The 18,773-nt window shown below is 34.2% G+C and overlaps 1 protein-coding gene across 1 annotated transcript in view; it reads left to right on the top strand.

Annotated features, from left to right (window-relative positions):
- Positions 1-18,773, top strand: part of LOC111047318 (cytochrome P450 4C1) — an 85,314-nt gene that overhangs the window by 16,819 nt on the left and 49,722 nt on the right. Inside the window, 2 exon segments of the mRNA XM_039439594.1 lie at positions 2,346-2,570; positions 10,202-10,496. Coding sequence (XP_039295528.1) covers positions 10,213-10,496 — 284 coding nt within the window. The 5' untranslated portion in view covers positions 2,346-2,570; positions 10,202-10,212.

The following is an 18,773-nucleotide window of genomic DNA, read 5'->3' as shown; positions in this document are numbered from 1 at the left end:
CAAAAATCATGTCACAAGAAGTCGCCAGCTTCCATTGAGAGTCCGGAGACATTGTAACTCTGTGGAGTGGGTCATACGTTCATTATTCCTTGGATGGTTAACTTGCTCTCACCTGTTTCATCTTAACCACGGTCAAATAACTAAACCAAGTTTAACTGGTCCGTTAACGTGTTGTGCTCATCAGTGATTAGAGAAATTAGTTCAATTGTAAGAAAGAGTATATCGTGTTTGTTGTGTTTTTGTGTTGATAGAATTTCTCTGTATCTCTGTATTCGAAGGTCTTTTGAAATCGGTATTTGAAATTAGTTCGTATTGTGGGGAATATTTTCGTGGTTGATTTTTTGTGTTTATGTTGATAGATTTTTCTGAATTCTAAGGTTCTTTGAACTGATATTCAAAATGTTTTGAAATTTTACTCTATCAAATTTTATCGTGTTTCCTATCTAAATATTTTGTTTGGTTCGTTGTGGTAGTGTTAATAGAGTTTTTATGAATTCCAAGGTTCTGAAATTTATCTCTTTTCTGTATAGGGCTACTTGTAATATAAATATAAAGAAAATAAAAATCTCAGTACCCTTTTTTTTGAAATATTTTATCACTACATGTTTCGGACATTCATGGCATTTTCAAGTCAAATGGCAAGACTTGAAAATGGCATAAATTCCGAAACATGTAATGATAAAATATTTCAAAAAAAGGGTACTGAGATTTTTATTTTCTTTATATTCTGAAATTTATCCTCATTCCTTCTCCAATTTCCCAATTAAAAAAATCACATAACATTGATTCCAATCTAATTTATCAAAATTTGTGAAGCATATCGTCGTGTTGTTTTGTTGTATCTGAATCGTATTGGAGTATCTCAAACACTGGATATCCTTCGTGTTTTCAAATCATTCGTAATTCAAATGCAGCCTTTACCTTCTTCACATTCCACAGAAAGATTTATTCCAATATGCCTAGTAATAATAATAGATTAACTAGATTCTAATCGATTTCTAACGTGGTTGATCAAACTCCAAATTATGTTTTGAGAAATCAAGAACATACAGTATCAAATTCACAAAATAACCAATTGTTTCTGAATTGTATTGGAGTATCTCAAACACTGGATATCCTTCGTGTTTTCAAATCATTCGCAATTCAAATGCAGCCTTTACTTTCTTCACATTTCATAGAAAGATGTATTCTAATATGCCTAATAATAATAGATTTACTAGGTTCTAATAGATCTCTAACGTGGTTAATCGAACTCCAAATTATGTTTTGAGAAATCAAGAACATACAGTATCAAATTCACAAAATAACCAGTTGTTTCTGAATCGTATTGGAGTATCTCAAGCACTAGATATCCTTACTTTTCTCAAATCATTCGTAATTATAATGCAGCCTTTACCTACTTCACATTCCACAGAAAGATTTATTCCAATATGCCTAATAATAATAGTAGATTAACTAGATTCTAATCGATTTCTAACGTGGTTGTCAAACTCCAAATAATCTTTTGAGAAATCAAGAACATACAGTATCAAATTCACAAAATAACCAGTTGTTTCTGAATCGTATTGGAGTATCTCAAACACTGGATATCCTTCGTGTTTTCAAATCATTCGTAATTCAAATGCAGCCTTTACTTTCTTCACATTTCATAGAAAGATGTATTCTAATATGCCTAATAAAAATAGATTCTAATCAATCTCTAACGTGGTTAATCGAACTCCAAATTATGTTTTGAGAAATCAAGATCATATCAAATTCGCCTGAATTATCAATCAATAACATTATTGAATATAAATTTATTTATATTTTTATTATAGAGATTTATATTATAAAGAGATTAATGACTCCAGATTATGTTTTGAGAAATCAAGAACATATCAAATTCACCTGAATAACCAACCAATAACATTTTTGAATATTCATTTATCCATTTATTCATTTCATTGACAATTACAAATCATAATTATAATAAATATAATATGATTGGGAGAAGACAACAGGCATAGCCCAAAACTGTCTTCTCCCAAATTTTTACAAATAAATGTTTCAAAAAAGAATAGGTTAAGATTTCACTTTCACTTCAAAAAGTCCAATTTCCACTTCAAAACTAATGACTAAACTAAAAATTTGATATTTAAAAACTGATTAAAAACAAAAATATTTTACTCAAATCTCTATAAATTGGAATATAATATGAATATATTTATATCTTTATTATAGAGATTTTTTTATAAAGAGATTTATATAGAGAATTTAAACACAGATTTATATTAATTTCTATTTATATTAAAAGTAGCCCTAAAGAAAATAGACTATAACATTTTTGTTTAATCTTTGAATTCCAGATTACGTCTCCAGATATCAAAAACCTTTCAAATGCAAAGTCTATAATAGGCTAATCAAATAATAACCTTTACCTAGTGAAAATCAACAAATCTTCAGCAATCTGAGCTTGATACGTGGGAACACTGTCTTGAGAAGTGATAAATATCTTAAATTAAGTGCATCGATGTGTCTATGCCACAAGTGTTCAGTTTTCATCGATTTGACGTGAATATTTACTTCTTTTGGTGAGTAAAGAGTTCTATATATTCTAATAAATTTGTAATTATGTTGTATCATTCTCTGCTCTTGTGTTTTTATCCTGAGGATGATGCCCACATGAGCTCTAGCCTTGTGCGTGAGTAATGAGATGGATGATGATTGAGATAAGTAAACCTACAGCTTTACATGGATTCCGAACCAAAGGGACGCGATTTAAGTCGTATCTTCGAATCATATCGCAGCACAAATCAAACTTCAGTCAATACTTCAGTCAATACTTCAGTCAATACTTCAGTCAATACTTCAATCAATACTTCAGTCAATACTTCAGTCAATACTTCAGTCAATACTTCAGTCAATACTTCATTCAATACTTCAGTCATACTTCAGTCAATACTTCAGTCATTACTTCAGTCATTACTTCAGTCAATACTTCAGTCAATACTTCAGTCAATACTTCAGTCAATACTTCAGTCAATACTTCAGTCAATACTTCAGTCAATACTTCAGTCAATACTTCAGTCAATAGTTTTGTTTTGTTTTAATGTGGAAGAAGTTAGTGAAGAATTGGAAAGTCGCACATAACCTTCATCTGGACAATTTATTTTATGATATTGGGATGAAAAGAAGTTTTGGACTGTAGTCTGTTTCTTTGTCCTGAGTTGATTGTAAATGATAAATAAATAAATAAACACAGCTAATCAAACATCTCCAAAAATATCACATACTCCATCCTAACATAATATAATTGTTTCATGTCTAGGCAAGAAACTGAACAAATTAAGAGAAACTGAAATTTGAACAAAATAGCCAGAATCAGTATAAAAGAGAGAAATAGTATTAATAGGCTCAACCTAGTTTTTCCTCCAATGTCATAATTTATTGTATTATGATTATAGTATTTTATACAATAAATGAATAAATAAATAGTAGATGAATAAATAAATAGTTCGTAGGTTTTTACTATGGTCCCCTCTCTTTGACCAAACTATGATCGATATTAAGAATGACTTACAAAATTTACAACGAAATCCATCGATAAATAATAGGTTATATCATGAATAAATACAATGAAATAAAATAGAATATAGTACCATTTAAAATTGATAGAAAAATAGATTAAGAATGCAATTCTATTCATAAATAAATAAAATTGATAATTCAATTTATTTGATTAAATTATTTATTCTTTTTTATAAATAAAAGAGAGTAGCCCTGAATTTAACCATTTTACAGTGAATAGATTGAACTCGCACCTTCTCGCCGCAGAATACAACAAACCCCAATATTTTGTTATGAATAAATTCATAATCAGATACACAGCAATCGAATGCGTGAACCATACAACAAAACAAGGCAGAATTCATTAACAGTACCCTTTACATTCCCTTACATTCCCTTACATTCCCTTACATTCCCTTATTCAGTTCCCTATCAAATACAAAGCGACGATATGATTAAACGAAACACCCACACACGATTTCTGCATGAAATACAATATATATATCCCACTTTTGCTGGAAGGATAAATTCATCTTAAAAGCAGAGACATATTTATTATTCTTCTCTTCTTCTTTTGCTCCTCCCTCTTCTTATTCTTCTTTTTCTTCTTCCGTCTTCTTCTTATGCTCCACCCTCTCCTTCTTCGTCTTCCGTCTTCTATTTCTTCTTCTTCCGTCTTCTTCTTCTTCTTCTTCTTCTTCTTCTTCTTCTTCTTCTTCTTCTTCTTCTTCTCCTTCTCCTTCTCCTTCTCCTTCTCCTCCTCCTTCTCCTTCTCATTCTCCTTCTCCTTCTCCTTCTCCTTCTCTTTCTCATTCTCCTTCTCCTTCTCCTTCTCCTTCTCATTCTCCTTCTCCTTCCCGGTCGTGTGTTAATGGGAAGGATTTTTTATATCCTTTTTAGAGAATCGACAATTATTTGTTGTAACACCGCCGATTTATGAAATTACATCACATTATTATATTATCGTTATTCTAATATTGCATTCAATCTTTATTCTCATTAACTGATTATTTATACTTTGTGAAATTCGTTGAATAACTAGCATTATCGTCATTTAATGTAAATTAGTGTATAAGCCAGTAAATATTGTAACATACATAAATAAAGAAATCTAATCTAATCTAATACATGTATAATCCCTTCACCTTCTCCTTCTCCTTCTCCGTCTTCTTTCTCTTCTCCTTGTCCATCATCTTCTTCTTTTTCTTCTTCTTCTTCTCCTCCTCCTCCTCCTTCTTCTTCCACTTCTTCTTTTTCTCCTTCTTCTCTTTCTCCTTCTCTTTCTTTATCTTCTTCTTCTTCTTCTCCTTCTCTTTCTCCTCCTCCATCTCCTTCTCCATCTCCTTCTTCATCATCTTCCTCTTCTTCTCTTCCTCCTGTCTTCATCTCCTTCTTCACCTCCTCCTCCTTCTCCCTCATCTTCTTCTCCTTCTTCATCATCTTCTCCTTCTTCTTCTTCTCCTCCTCCTCCTCCTGTCTTCTTTTCCTTCTTGACCTCCTTCTTGACTTGGTAGAGAGTTAGTGGGGAGGATATTTTTAATATTCTTTCCGAAGAATGGACATTGATATGTCCAAAAGCTCCGCCAATTTATGTAGATGCATAACAATATGATTATTATCTATAGTTATTATATTACAAACTGCTTTTCCATATCATATACAGTTCAATAATTATTTTCTTAGTCTATATTATGTAAATTCATCTATAATTTTGCTGTATTGTAAGCTATTGTATATAAGTGTATAAGCCAGTATATATTGTAATCTACATAAATAAAGTACTCATCAATCAATCAATCAATCCTCCTCCTTCTCCCTCTTCTTCTCCTTCTTCTTCTGTCTTCTTCCTCATCTTTTCCATCTTCTTCTTCTCCATCTTTTTCTTCTCGATCTTTTTCTTCTCCATCATTTTCTTCTCCTTCTTCTTCTCCATCATAATCTTCTCCTTCTCCTTCTTCTACTTCTCCTTCTCCATCTTCTTCATATATGATGAAGGATAAAATGATTAATCTTGAAAGACGAAACAAGAGTAGAAGAAGCAAATATACAAAGACAGGTAGAAGAAGAGAGAAGTCAAGCAGAGAAGTCGAGACAACACTGAACATTAAGACAAGATAACAAAACCTTTTGACATTTCTCGGTCAAATCTCATTTATAACTTACACTGAAGCACACATGTGGGCGGTTGCCTTCACTTCATCCTGTCAGCATAGTTTAAATGGGATTCATTCATGGAACACCATGAGGAACACTGACAATATGAGTATGAAGGCGACCGGCTGGTTTTCATATATCATCACATAAATATATCACGTGATATGAGATTTATATCATGATATTATATTTATTATTAGAAATGCACGTTCTTATTTCTGGTTTATTGTAATATTTTGCTGGCATTTCGAAGCTTTGAGATCAATTTCAATAAGAATGTAGAAACAATACTGTTATGTAGAAGCTACGTGTGAAACCTGTGTATGGGGTTTGTGTTTACAGTTTTCTTTCTCTTTACTCATTCTTCTCTTTCTCCTTATGTTCGTATTCTTTCCTCTCACTCATACAGTCTTGCATTTATATCTCATGCTTTCTCTTTGTTCAATTTACTCAACGTTCATTCATATTTTATTCTCATATATTTTGAGCATGTCCACAGTTTTCAAACTTTATGTTGTTTACATAATTCTTCCACTTCGTCACCTTCTTCTTTTTCTTTTCTTCTTCTTCATCATCTTCATCTTCTCACTCACTCAAAGTACTTTTTGTCCCCTCAAAATTCATATCTCATGCCTACTCCTTGTTTAACTTAATAACATTCATCCATATTCTATTGACCTCTTCATTTTAGGCAGATGATAAAAATTCTTCTATGATAGATAAATCTGATATAGTTATTTGTGCAACTAGTGCGCAAAGTGACAGTTTGCTGCACCGAAGGAATGGTTTCTTGAGTGCAGCAGAGGAACTTTGCGCACGTATTTCACATTAAGTTTTTCCTACAGTTACCATTGAATATGAAAAGTGGGTAATTATGGTAAAATTGCCTGAAATCCATCAAATGTTTTTCTATGTAATTTATTATTTATAAAAACCTTAATTTATTGTCAATTGAATAAAAATGTTGTCCTGTTATATATATAATACTAATAATTAGCGCGTTGTGCTTGGTTGCCTCTGCTCACTATAGCAGCCACAGCATCACTGTTACCAACTTCATTTTGATTTTGCTGCACTGTTGCTCCATATAACCTACTAAGTATTTGCGTTGCCATGTTGCAAATCTGGAGTGCAGAAAATTTTTCCCGCACTAGAGCGGAAAAGTGATTCTTTGCGTTCTGTAATCAGTGCAGCAATGGCCACTTTTCAACGCAACTGTAGGAATAGTTATTTGTGCAACTAGTGCGCAAAGTGACAGTTTGCTGCACCGAAGGAAGGTTTCTTGAGTGCAGCAGAGGAACTTTGCGCACGTATTTCACATTAAGTTTTTCCTACAGTTACCATTGAATATGAAAAGTGGTAATTATGGGTAAAATTGCCTGAATGCATCAAATTTTTTCTGTGTATTTTATTATTGATAAAAACCCATCCTAAAATCCTAAAGTCCTCGTTGTCCTTGGTTTATAATATATAATGAATAATAATTAGCGCGTTGTGCTTGGTTGCACCTCTGCTCCTATAGCAGCCACAGCAGTCACTGTTACAACTTCATTTTGATTTTGCTGCACTGTTGCTCCATATAACCTACTAAGTATTTGCGTTGCCATGTTGCAAATCTGGAGTGCAGAAAAATTTTCCCGCACTAGAGCGGAAAAGTGATTCTTTGCGTTCTGTAATCAGTGCAGCAATGGCCACTTTTCAACGTAACTGTAGGAAAAAATAATAATAATATCGAGTGACCTGGCTGGCTGAGGTCTGGTGTCAGAGTTTTCAGGTCGCAACTGATCAATTTCAGGGCCTCTCACATGAATAACTAATGCTTTTAGGCAGCCGAGACTGACGGCTTTACGTGTCCATTCAAAACACGAGAGTGGCCCGAGAAAAAAGTCTTGCCCGGGCCGGGATTCAACTCGGGTCTCTGAATTATAAGGCCAGCATCGTATCCGTCTTTTGAACATTTTCAAGTTATCCTGGTAAATCTGATCTGATATCAATTAGTGTAGATCCTTGTTATCAATGATCAATTCTTATCAAATATCATTTATCTGTCAAGAAATTATACTACTTCTCTATAACTTTTCAACAATAAATTGTCATAACTGAGAGGAAACATATCAGTGTGATTGATTGATTGATTGATTGAGTACTTTATTTATGTAGATTACAATATATACTGGCTTATACACTTATATACAATAGCTTACAATACAGCAAAATTATAGATGAATTACATAATATAGACAAAGAAAATAATTATTGAAAGTATATGATATGAAAAAGTAATTTGTAATATAATAACTATGGATAATTATATTGTTATGCATCTACATAAATTGGCGGAGCTTTGGACATATCAATGTCCATTCTTCGGAAAGAATATTAAAAATATCCTCCCTGTGACAGAGAGGGCCTGGAGTCCTAACTCTACCCTAATGAAGGCACATGAAATCATTATTCATTCAAATTATATCCCTCTCTTTCTCTCTCTCACTCTCTCTCTCTCACCCTCTCTCACTCTCTCTCTCGCCCGGTCGTGTGTTAATGGGAAGGATATTTTATATCCTTCTAAAAGAATCGACAATTTTGTTGAAACACCGCCGATTTATGAAGTTACATCACATTATTATATTATCGTTATTCTAATTCCATTTCTATATTTATTCTCATTGATTAATCATTTATACTTTGTGAAATTCGTTGAATAACTAGCATTATCGTCCTTTAATGTAAATTAGTGTATAAGCCAGTAAATATTGTAGCATACATAAATAAAGAAATCTAATCTAATATAATCTCTATAAATGCAATAGGTTTTTCAAGACCTGGCATGTGATAAATAAATCTATCAATCTCTCTCTCTCACACACACACACACTCTCTCACTCTTTCTCTCTAACGGTCGAGTTTTAAAGGAAAAAGAATATCCTTAAATACCTTTTCTGAGAATGGACAACCGAAGGTCCAATCTTTACAGTGTCATGTGAAAACTTTCAATACTCGCATATTTCAACATCTATATTTGATCAATATAATTGTAAAACTCTTCAATCAATATAATCAATTAATATAATATGATCAAACTATCCAATCAATATGATCTTTTTTGGTATTATACTCTTCTTATCAATTACTTTTCACGCTAGAACATTGAGAGTTGAACTTTGTTTTATTGGAGAACAAACAACCCTTTCCCTCTCTTCCTTCTGTGTCTCACACCCTCTACCACTATATATCTTCCTCTTCTGCTTCCCTCTTTCTCTCTCTCTCTCTCTCATCTAAATTGATATTTGCCCATATCTTTGGTTGCATCTTGCCAATTTAGTTTTTGTTTCCGAGCAACTGGAAAGCGGAAATGGCAGCGTTGATACTTTTGTTATCTGAAGAAATGAGTTTTCCACCGCTGAGAAAAACGTTTCCCGACATGGATGGGAATTCAGTTTTTGTGTCAAGTGTTGTAGATTGAAATTTTCTGTGAGAAAATAAAGAGAAAAAAAAGAGATTGAAAATTTCTGTTCCGGTTTGAGATGTAGTACAATCCGACTTCCGTGATTGTAATAGATTTTGAAGTCTTATACCACTGTAGATAGAATCAGACAATGTATGTTTGAATACAAATTGCAATGCAAAGGTCACTCTAATTCCAAGAGGTTGAAATTGGTTGGAGAATTTGAATAATTTGATTCTGCAATAAATTGAATTTGAATTTTTTTATATGAATTTAGAGTGCAATTTGAATTTGCAATGCATGTTTGGATACAAAATTTGGAATGCAAAGGTCACTCTAACCCCAGTGGCATGACACCCCAGTGTCATTCCCAAGGATGACCCCCATTCATCCTTGGAAAAACAGCTGATAATAATTATTTCGTCGTCTGTTGGTGATGGAAGTGAGTGAGCGAGTTCATGTGTGTGGGACTGTGTCAAAATCATGACTCAGCTGTTGAACTTTTCTAATCATTCAATCAGTTATTTAGTGCCGGTTGCAAAAAAGCCGGGTTATTTTCAATCCTGATTAATTCCATCTTTTTGAAATAGTGTTCTCTGATTTGGTTCACGTGGAGTTAATCAGGATTAAAATTTAACCGGCTTTTGTGCGACTGGGCCTTTGTGAGGGAAATTTTTGCATTTCTCTGGGAATTAATCTCAATTTACTGTGATTAGATAGAACATTTCTGTATGAATGTTAAGAATGTTATTAGAATTTCTTCTTTCGTAATAAATTTTTTATGCTATTGTACTCCAGAGCGAAGCTCGGTCCCTGATATTTATGTCATTATCAAGTGATTGAAAAATAAAATTACTCTACATATTATTTTCTACATTCTCATATCATTGTAATATTATTTATTTATACTATTTAATAAATAATATTATAATAATATTTTATTTTGATAAAATAATTAAAAAAAAAGGGCACTGAGATTTTTATTTTTATTTCCATTTATATTACAAAATTATTTATTTATTTATTTATTTATCATGATGTTTGTTTCATCAACAGAAAAATCAACCATGGACAACACAGCCTGTCTTTTGGATCACCTGTTGACTTTGAGCCTGTCAACTGCGCATGCGTCAACTGCGCTGCCATTTGCGGCCACTACTGGCCACTACTACTGGCCACTGCTACTGGCCACTGCGGCAGCACTATTTATATGGCACTGGAGACGCAGACGCTACCTGCGGCTGGCGTCTAAACTGCCCGGGCCGCCAACCTATCCTATAGTCGGCAACGCTATGATGTTTGCTACGAGACCTGATCAACCGTTGACTATATGCAGTGAACTTACAAAGAGGTGAGCAGAGTTTACCACGAAATTCATGTAAAATTTATAAATAGATCCTATTATATTAAGCGAGTATTTTATTTATTTACTAGCCGTAAGGCTCGCTTCGCTCGCCATATCCGTCTAGCCAGGGGGCTCCGCCCCCTGGACCCCCGACTGGATCTTCCAAGAATGAGATCAGCAGGCTCGCTTCGCTCGCCTGCATTTTTTCATTTGGGCATTTTTATCATATGTTAGAACAATCCAGTCGGGAGTCCAAACTAAACGGCTGGCTAAACGGATATGGCGAGCGAAGTGAGCCTGACTGCTAGTAATATAATATTCCCAGGATTGAAGTAGCAGTGCCCAATCATTTTTTCCGCGATAAATGCATTTAAATCTCCAACTTGATGCCAACCTAACAAAGTCAACTCAACTTAATGCCAACCTGACAAAATTATTAATTTAGTTGCCAGTTAACAACTGTTTCGAAGAGTACTCTAATAGATTATAGTTCTATAGTAACATATGATATGGAAATTTCAATTATAATAAGAGATTGGGAGAAGAAGAATATACATGCTAAAAGACGAACTTAAACCCTTAAAAACAACCCTTAGAGTTAAAATATTGCCAAAAGATTCTTAGTGCGCCTCTCTAAAGGGCCAACTCAACATACCTAAATTTGAACGTTTTTGGTCGGTAGATTTTTAGTTATGCGATGGTGAGTGAGTGAGTCAGTCAGTCAGTCAGTGAGTGAGTGCCATTTTGCTTTTATATATATAGATTTCAATTGGCAATACATATCATAATTATATATGATTGGGAGAAGACAACAGGCATAGCTCAAAACTGTCTCTCCCAAATTTTTACAAATAAAAGTTTCAAAAAAGATAAGGTTAAGATTTCACTTTCACTTTAAAAAGTCCAATTTCCACTCAAAACTAATAACTGAACTAAAAATTTTGAATTTTGATATTTGAAAACTGATTAAAAAAAAAAAATTTCACTCAAATCTCTATAAATTGTAAATTTTTGAGTAATTTTGCAAAATTTTGAGCCAAAAAAAAAAAACAACTTCAATATTAGCACAGCTGAAGCTTCTTATTTTCTATGTGTATATTATATTTATATCTGGTACTAGCCGTCAGGCTCGCTTCGCTCGCCATATCCGTCTAGCCAGGGGGCTCCGCCCCCTGGGCCCCCGGCTGGACGTCCAAGAATGAGATCAGCAGGCTCGCTTCGCTCGCCTGCATTTTTATTATATGTTAGGACAATCCAGTCGGGGGTCCAGACTAAACGGAAGCGAGCCTGACTGCTAGTAATATAATATTCCCAGGATTGAAGTAGCAGTGCCCAATCAATATTTTTCCGCGATAAATGCATTTAAATCTTCAACTTGGTGCCAATCTAACAAAGACATTCAATTAATGCCAACTGACAAAATTATTAATTTAGTTGCCAGTTAACAACTGTTTCAAAGAGGTACTCTATCTAGATATAGTTCTATAGTAACAAAGATATGGATATTTCAATTATAATTGAGAGATTGGGGAAAGAAGAATATACATGCTAAAAGACGAACTGTAAAAACCTAAAAACAACCCTTAGAGTTAAAATATTGCCAAAAGATTTTAGTGCGCCTCTAAAGGGCCAACTCAACATACCTCCAAATTTGAACGTTTTTGGTCCGGTAGATTTTTAGTTATGCGCTGGAGTGAGTGAGTCAGTCAGTCAGTCAGTGAGTGAGTGCCATTTTGCTTTTATATATATAGATTTCATTGGCAATTACATATCATAATTATAATATGATTGGGAGAAGACAACAGGCATAGCTCAAAACTGTCTTCTCCCAAATTTTTACAAATAAAAGTTTCAAAAAGAATAAGGTTAAGATTTCACTTTCACTTTAAAAAGTCCAATTTCCACTTCAAAACTAATAACTGAACTAAAAATTTTGAATTTTGATATTTGAAAACTGATTAAAAACAAAAATATTTCACTCAAATCTCTATAAATTGTAAATTTTTGAGTAATTTTGCAAAATTTTGAGCCAAAAAAAAAAACAACTTCAATATTAGCACAGCTGATAAGCTTCTTTATTTTCTATATGTTTATATTTATATTTATATTGGTTACTACCGTCAGGCTCGCTTCGCTCGCCATATCCGTCTAGCAGGGGGCTCCGCCCCCTGGGCCCCCGGCTGGATCGTCCAAAATGAGATCAGCAGCTCGCTTCGCTCGCCTGCATTTTTATATATGTTAGGACAATCCAGTCGGGGGTCCAGACTAAACGGAAGCGAGCCTGACTGCTAGTAAATAATATTCCCAGGATTGAAGTAGCAGTGCCCAATCAATATTTTTCCGCGATAATGCATTTAAATCTTCAACTTGGTGCCAATCTAACAAAGACATTCACTTAATCCCAACCTGACAAAATTATTAATTTAGTTGCCAGTTAACAACTGTTTCAAAGAGGTACTCTATCTAGATTATAGTTCTATAGTAACAAATGATATGGATTTTCAATTATAATTGAGAGATGGGAGAAGAAGAATATACATGCTAAAAGACGAACTTAAACCCTTAAAACAACCCTTAGAGTTAAAATATTGCCAAAAGATTTCTTAGTGCGCCTCAAAGGGCCAACTGAACATACCTACCAAATTGAACGTTTTTGTCCGGTAGATTTTTAGTTATGCGAGTGAGTGAGTGAGTGAGTGCCATTTCGCTTTTTTATATATATATATATATAGATTTATGTTCAACGGATCTTGAACAGATCTTTAAATAGCTTCCAATCATTACGATTGTTATATCCTGTAATTGATTTAGATTATATTTGTTTAACACCTTGTTTCTCTCGCACCATTTCCCACTTTGTCACTTCCTCATTGTCTCTGTCTCACACAGCCTCTCTCTCATCGCTCTCTCGCAAACCCTTTCTCTCAGAAACCAATATATTCAGTAGAAGAGCCAACACAGTGTCTTATGAATTGTAATCTCTGTTAGCGGTTTATGAATATCCTTTGCAATATTCATAGCACATCCTGTTTCTCTTCTTCCTTCTTCTTCTCTTCTTCTTCTTCTTCTTCTTCTTCTTCTTCTTCTTCTTCTTCTTCTTCTTCTTATTCTTCTTTTCTTCTTCTTCTGCTTCTTCTTCTTCTTCTTTTCTTATTCTTCTCTTTTCTTCTTTTCTTTTCCTTCCCCCCTCTCCATCCTCCGCCTTCTTCTCCAGTTTTGCTTCTCACCAGACGTCTCTCATCCCAAGTTCCTCCTCTCTGAGCTTAAATCATAGAAAGGCTCTGAGATTGAGAAGACACGTTTCTGAATAACTCAACAGCTAATCTACTCTGCTTTTTACTTTCTCCTCCATCTTCACCTTCTTCTCCTTCTCTGAAAACTCTTCTATTTCTTATTTTGCTCTCTCACTATATATTATCCTCCTATTTCTTATCAACCTTCTATTGCAACAATTCTCTTTTAAACAAATTACATATATAGAACAGCTGTTCTACGAATGTTTTTGTGATTTTTCTGGCTTCAAATTTATCAAGTTTTTTAATATTTTTCAATTTATTAATGCATTTTTAAGTATAATAATAATTTGTTTCATCTTTCTGAGCAACCGAGATACAAAATTTTTAGTATAATGTTTATTTGGACTGTAAATTTTTGTGATCTTTATAAAAGTGTTTTCATAACTTCATTTGGACTATTTTTATCAAAATTAGGGAGAGGAACAGTTTTGGGTTAATCCTGTTGATTCTCTCCCAATCATTAATTTGATGTTGTGATTAAGAAATGTAATAAATGTAATAATGTAATGTAATAGATTCACCTATCTCAATTATCACTCTTCTTTTTCAGCAGGTCTTTTCTCTCTCATTCTTCTATACCTAATTTTCTAACTGCTTTTCTATCTTCCCTCCCTTTTTTCTAAATTTCCCTTATGGTGATTAAATTCAACGGGAGATTTATTAATAATATGGATAGCAATTGATATACAGGTGATAGGATATCGATTAGCTGATCTATCTATATATATATAAAAGCGAAATGGCACTCACTCACTGACTTACTGACTGTCTGACTGACTCACTGACTCACTCACTCACTCACTCACTCACTCGCATAACTAAAAATCTACCGGACCAAAAACGTCAAATTGGTAGGTATGTTCAGTTGGCCCTTTAGAGGCGCACTAAGAAATCTTTTGTCAATATTTTAACTCTAAGGGTTGTTTTTAAGGTTCAAAGTTCGTTTTAGCATGTATATTCTTCTTCTCCCAATCTCTTAATTATAATTGAAATTTCCATATCATATGTTACTATAGAACTATAATCTAGATAGAGTACCTCTTCGAAACAGTTGTTAACTGGCAACTAAATTAATAATTTTGTCAGGTTGGCATTAAGTTGAGTTGACTTTGTAGGTTGGCACCAAGTTGAAGATTTAAATGCATTTATCGCGGAAAAATTGATTGGGCACTGCTACTTCAATCCTGGGAATATTATATTACTAGCCGTCTCGCTTCGCTCGCCATATCCGTTTAGCCAGACGTTTAGTCTGGACCCCCGACTGGATTGTTCTAACATAATGATAAAAATGCTCAAATGAAAAATGCAGGCGAGCGAAGCGAGCCTGCTGATCTCATTCTTGGACGATCCAGTCGGGGGTCCAGGGGGCGGAGCCCCCTGGCTAGACGGATATGGCGAGCGAAGCGAGCCTGACGGCTAATTCAATATATTTCCTTGATGTTGAATTATAGGGACAATATAGGCAGAAGATATCTTTCTGCAGACTTTCTCTTTATTTCAAAGTGAGTTCAGAAGTTCATGAGTGGGGTCTCTTGTTATGTAGGTTATATCATAGAGAGACGATAGCATAAGTAGATATCCCATGGTATAGGGCGTTTATGTCGCAACTTTTACTGTTATCCTAAGCCGATAGTTCACGTAGTTCTTTCCTGTGCAGCTTTGTGACGCTGGTAGTCTCTCAAATTGTGCCGTTCATACAGTATCACCCAACAAAACAGTAAAAATAGACAATAATCGACAGTAATCGGCTTGAGATAACAGTAAAAGTTGCGACATAAATTCCCTATACCATGGGATATCTACTTATGCTATCGTTTCTCTATGGTTATATGTTCTAAGTTGTCTGTTCTCAGTTATCTGTTCCCAGTTATCTGTTCCCAGTTATCTGTTCCCAGTTACCTGCTCTCGAATATCTGTTCCCAGTTATCTGTTCCCAGTTATCTGTTCCCAGTTATCTGTTCTCATTTATCTGTTCCCAGTTATCTGTTCCCAGTTACCTGCTCTCGAATATCTGTTCCCAGTTATCTGTTCTCATTTATCTGTTCCCAGTTATCTGTTCCCAGTTACCTGCTCTCGAATATCTGTTCCCAGTTATCTGTTCCCAGTTATCTGTTCCCAGTTATCTGTTCCCAGTTATCTGTTCCCAGTTATCTGTTCCCAGTTACCTGCTCTCGAATATCTGTTCCCAGTTATCTGTTCTCATTTATCTGTTCCCAGTTATCTGTTCCCAGTTATCTGTTCCCAGTTACCTGCTCTCGAATATCTGTTCCCAGTTATCTGTTCTCATTTATCTGTTCCCAGTTATCTGTTCCCAGTTATCTGTTCCCAGTTATCTGTTCCCAATATCTGTTCCCAGTTATCTGTTTCCAGTTATCTGTTATGAGTTATTCATTTATTCATTTTTCACTGATTCATACAATAAGTTCATCATCAAAATGATAGGGAGAGAAAAATAAGGTATCCTTGTGCTATTCCTCTCCCAAACTTAGATAAGGTTACACATAGTCCGAAATAGGTTAAGTCTTGTTGTTGTAGTTATCTGTTTTCGGTTATCTTGAACAAATAATAAGATATGTTCTCATTTATTTGTTCCCAGTTATCTGCTCTCTTTTATTTGTTCCCAGTTATCTGTTCTCGTTTATCAGTTATGAGTTATTCATTCATTATTCTTTATTGATTCAAACAATAAGTACATCATCAAAATGATAGGGAGAGAAAAATAAGGTAACCTTGTGCTATTCCTCTCCCAAACTTAGATAAGGTTACACATAGTCCGAAATAGGTTAAGTCTTGTTGTTGTAGTTATCTGTTCTCGGTTATCTGTTCCCAGTTATCTGTTCTCAGTTATCTGTTCCTAGTTGTCTGCTCTCGGTTATCTGTTCTCGTTTATCTGTTATGAGTTATTTATTCATCATTCTTTATTGATTCAAACAATAAGTACATCATCAAAATGATAGGAAGAGAAAAATAAGGTAACCTTGTGCTATTCCTCTCCCAAACTTAGATAAGGTTACACATAGTCCGAAATAGGTTAAGTCTTGTTGTTGTAGTTATCTGTTCTCGGTTATCTGTTCCCAGTTATCTGTTCTCAGTTATCTGTTCCTAGTTGTCTGCTCTCGGTTATCTGTTCTCGTTTATCTGTTATGAGTTTTTATCATTCTTTATTGATTCAAACAATAAGTACATCATCAAAATGATAGGGAGAAAAATAAGGTAACCTTGTGCTATTCCTCTCCCAAACTTAGATAAGGTTACACATAGTCCGAAATAGGTTAAGTCTTGTTATTGTAGTTATCTGTTTTCGGTTATCGGTTATCAGTTATCTTGAAAAAGTGATAAGAAGATTCTTGAAGTCCGTTCAAGAATCACTCCTTCCCAGCCTAAAAACAATCCTTTGGATTACAAGAATAATATTCCGAAATTAGCATAAAATCTGCCATTTCACGGTGTGTGAATCCATTTGCTTCTCAAGTGATGGTTTTCGGATTATAGCAAGATAAATCTACAACTGGCAGCATGCATTAAATGGGAAGCAATAATATTAAATGCACAAAAACGCTGACAGATTGCAATGAATATCTTTATAACAAGCGGAGTCCTTCACTCTGGCAGTATTGTTCAAATGAGAAGCTTACATGTTGTAGATTATAAGGAATGCTGAACGTTTTATGTGAATCTTTATAGGCTATAGCAGATGGAAATGAGAAGAGACAATGCAAGTTATGAATTTTCAATGGAAGAGACTCTGACAAGCTTTTCAATAATTCACTCTACATTGTATTTTCTTTGATCCTTCTTCGTTCTTCTTGTACTTGTTTCTTGTACTTCTTATACTTGTGTCCTCTTGTTCCTCTCCTTCTTCTTTTTGTTCTTGCTCTTGTTTGTTACTGTTGTTCTTATTCTCCTTCGTTCTTCGTTCTCCTTTGTACTTCGTTCTCCTTCGTTCATCGTTCTTCGTTCTTCGTTCTTATTCTTCTTCGTTCTTCGTTCTTTGTTCTTCTTCTTCTTCGTTCATTGTTCTTCGTTCTTCGTTCTTCGTTCTTCTTCTTCGTTCTTCTTCTTCTTCTCTTCTTCTCTTCTTCTTCTTTTTCTCTTCTTCTTCTTCTTCTCTTCTTCTTCTTCTTCTTCTTCTTCTTCTTCTTCTATTCTTCTTCTCTTCTTCTTCTTCTTCTTCTTCTTCTTCTTATTCTTCTTCTTCTTCTTCTTCTTCTTCGTCTTCTTCTTCTTCTGTCTTCTTCTTCTTCTTCTTCTTCTTCTTCTTCTTCTTCTTATTCTTCTTCGTTCTTCTTCTTCTTCTTCTTCGTTCTTCGTTCTTATTCTTCTTCGTTCTTCGTTCTTCTTATTCTCCTTCGTTCTTCGTTCTTCTTCTTCTTATTCTTCTTCTTCTTCTTCTTCTTCATTATTCGTTCTTTGTTCTTCTACTTCTTCTTCGTTCTTTGTTCTTCATTCTTCTTCTTTTTCGTTTCTTGTTCTTCATTCTTCTTCTTCTTCTTCGTTCTTCGTTCTTCGTCGTTCTTCATTCTTCGTTCTTCGTCGTTCTTCGTTCTTTGTTCTTCGTCGTTCTTCGTTCTTTGTTCTTCGTCGTTCTTTGTTCTTCTTCGTTCTTCGTTCTTCTTCTTCTTCTTCTTCTTCTTCTTCTTCTTCTTCTTCTCTTTCTCCAACTTCTTCTTTTTCTTTTTCTTTTTCTTTTTATTTATCTTTATCTTTTTCTTCTTCTTTTTCTTTTTTTTTTCTTTTTCTTCTTTTTCTTTTTCTTTTTATTCTTCTTTTTCTCTTTCTTCTTCTTCTTCTTCTTCTTCTTCTTCTTCTTCATCTTCATCTTCTTCTTCATGCATTTTCTTCTATCCTTTCACCAAAGTTTTGAGCTTTACTAAGCTCAGCTCCAACACCCACCACTAAGAACTACTTACTTTCACCACTTACTGCTACGTAGATTTACGAAGAGCTACGTCGATTTTTGGACGTTCGATTTTTTGCCGTCCCTATG

Source organism: Nilaparvata lugens, chromosome 13 (genome assembly GCF_014356525.2).
Source record: "Nilaparvata lugens isolate BPH chromosome 13, ASM1435652v1, whole genome shotgun sequence".
In the NCBI taxonomy this organism is placed as follows: Eukaryota; Metazoa; Arthropoda; class Insecta; order Hemiptera; family Delphacidae; genus Nilaparvata; species Nilaparvata lugens.
The sequence above is the reverse complement of the archived record's forward strand: the minus strand, read 5'-3'. Positions and strand labels throughout refer to the sequence as shown.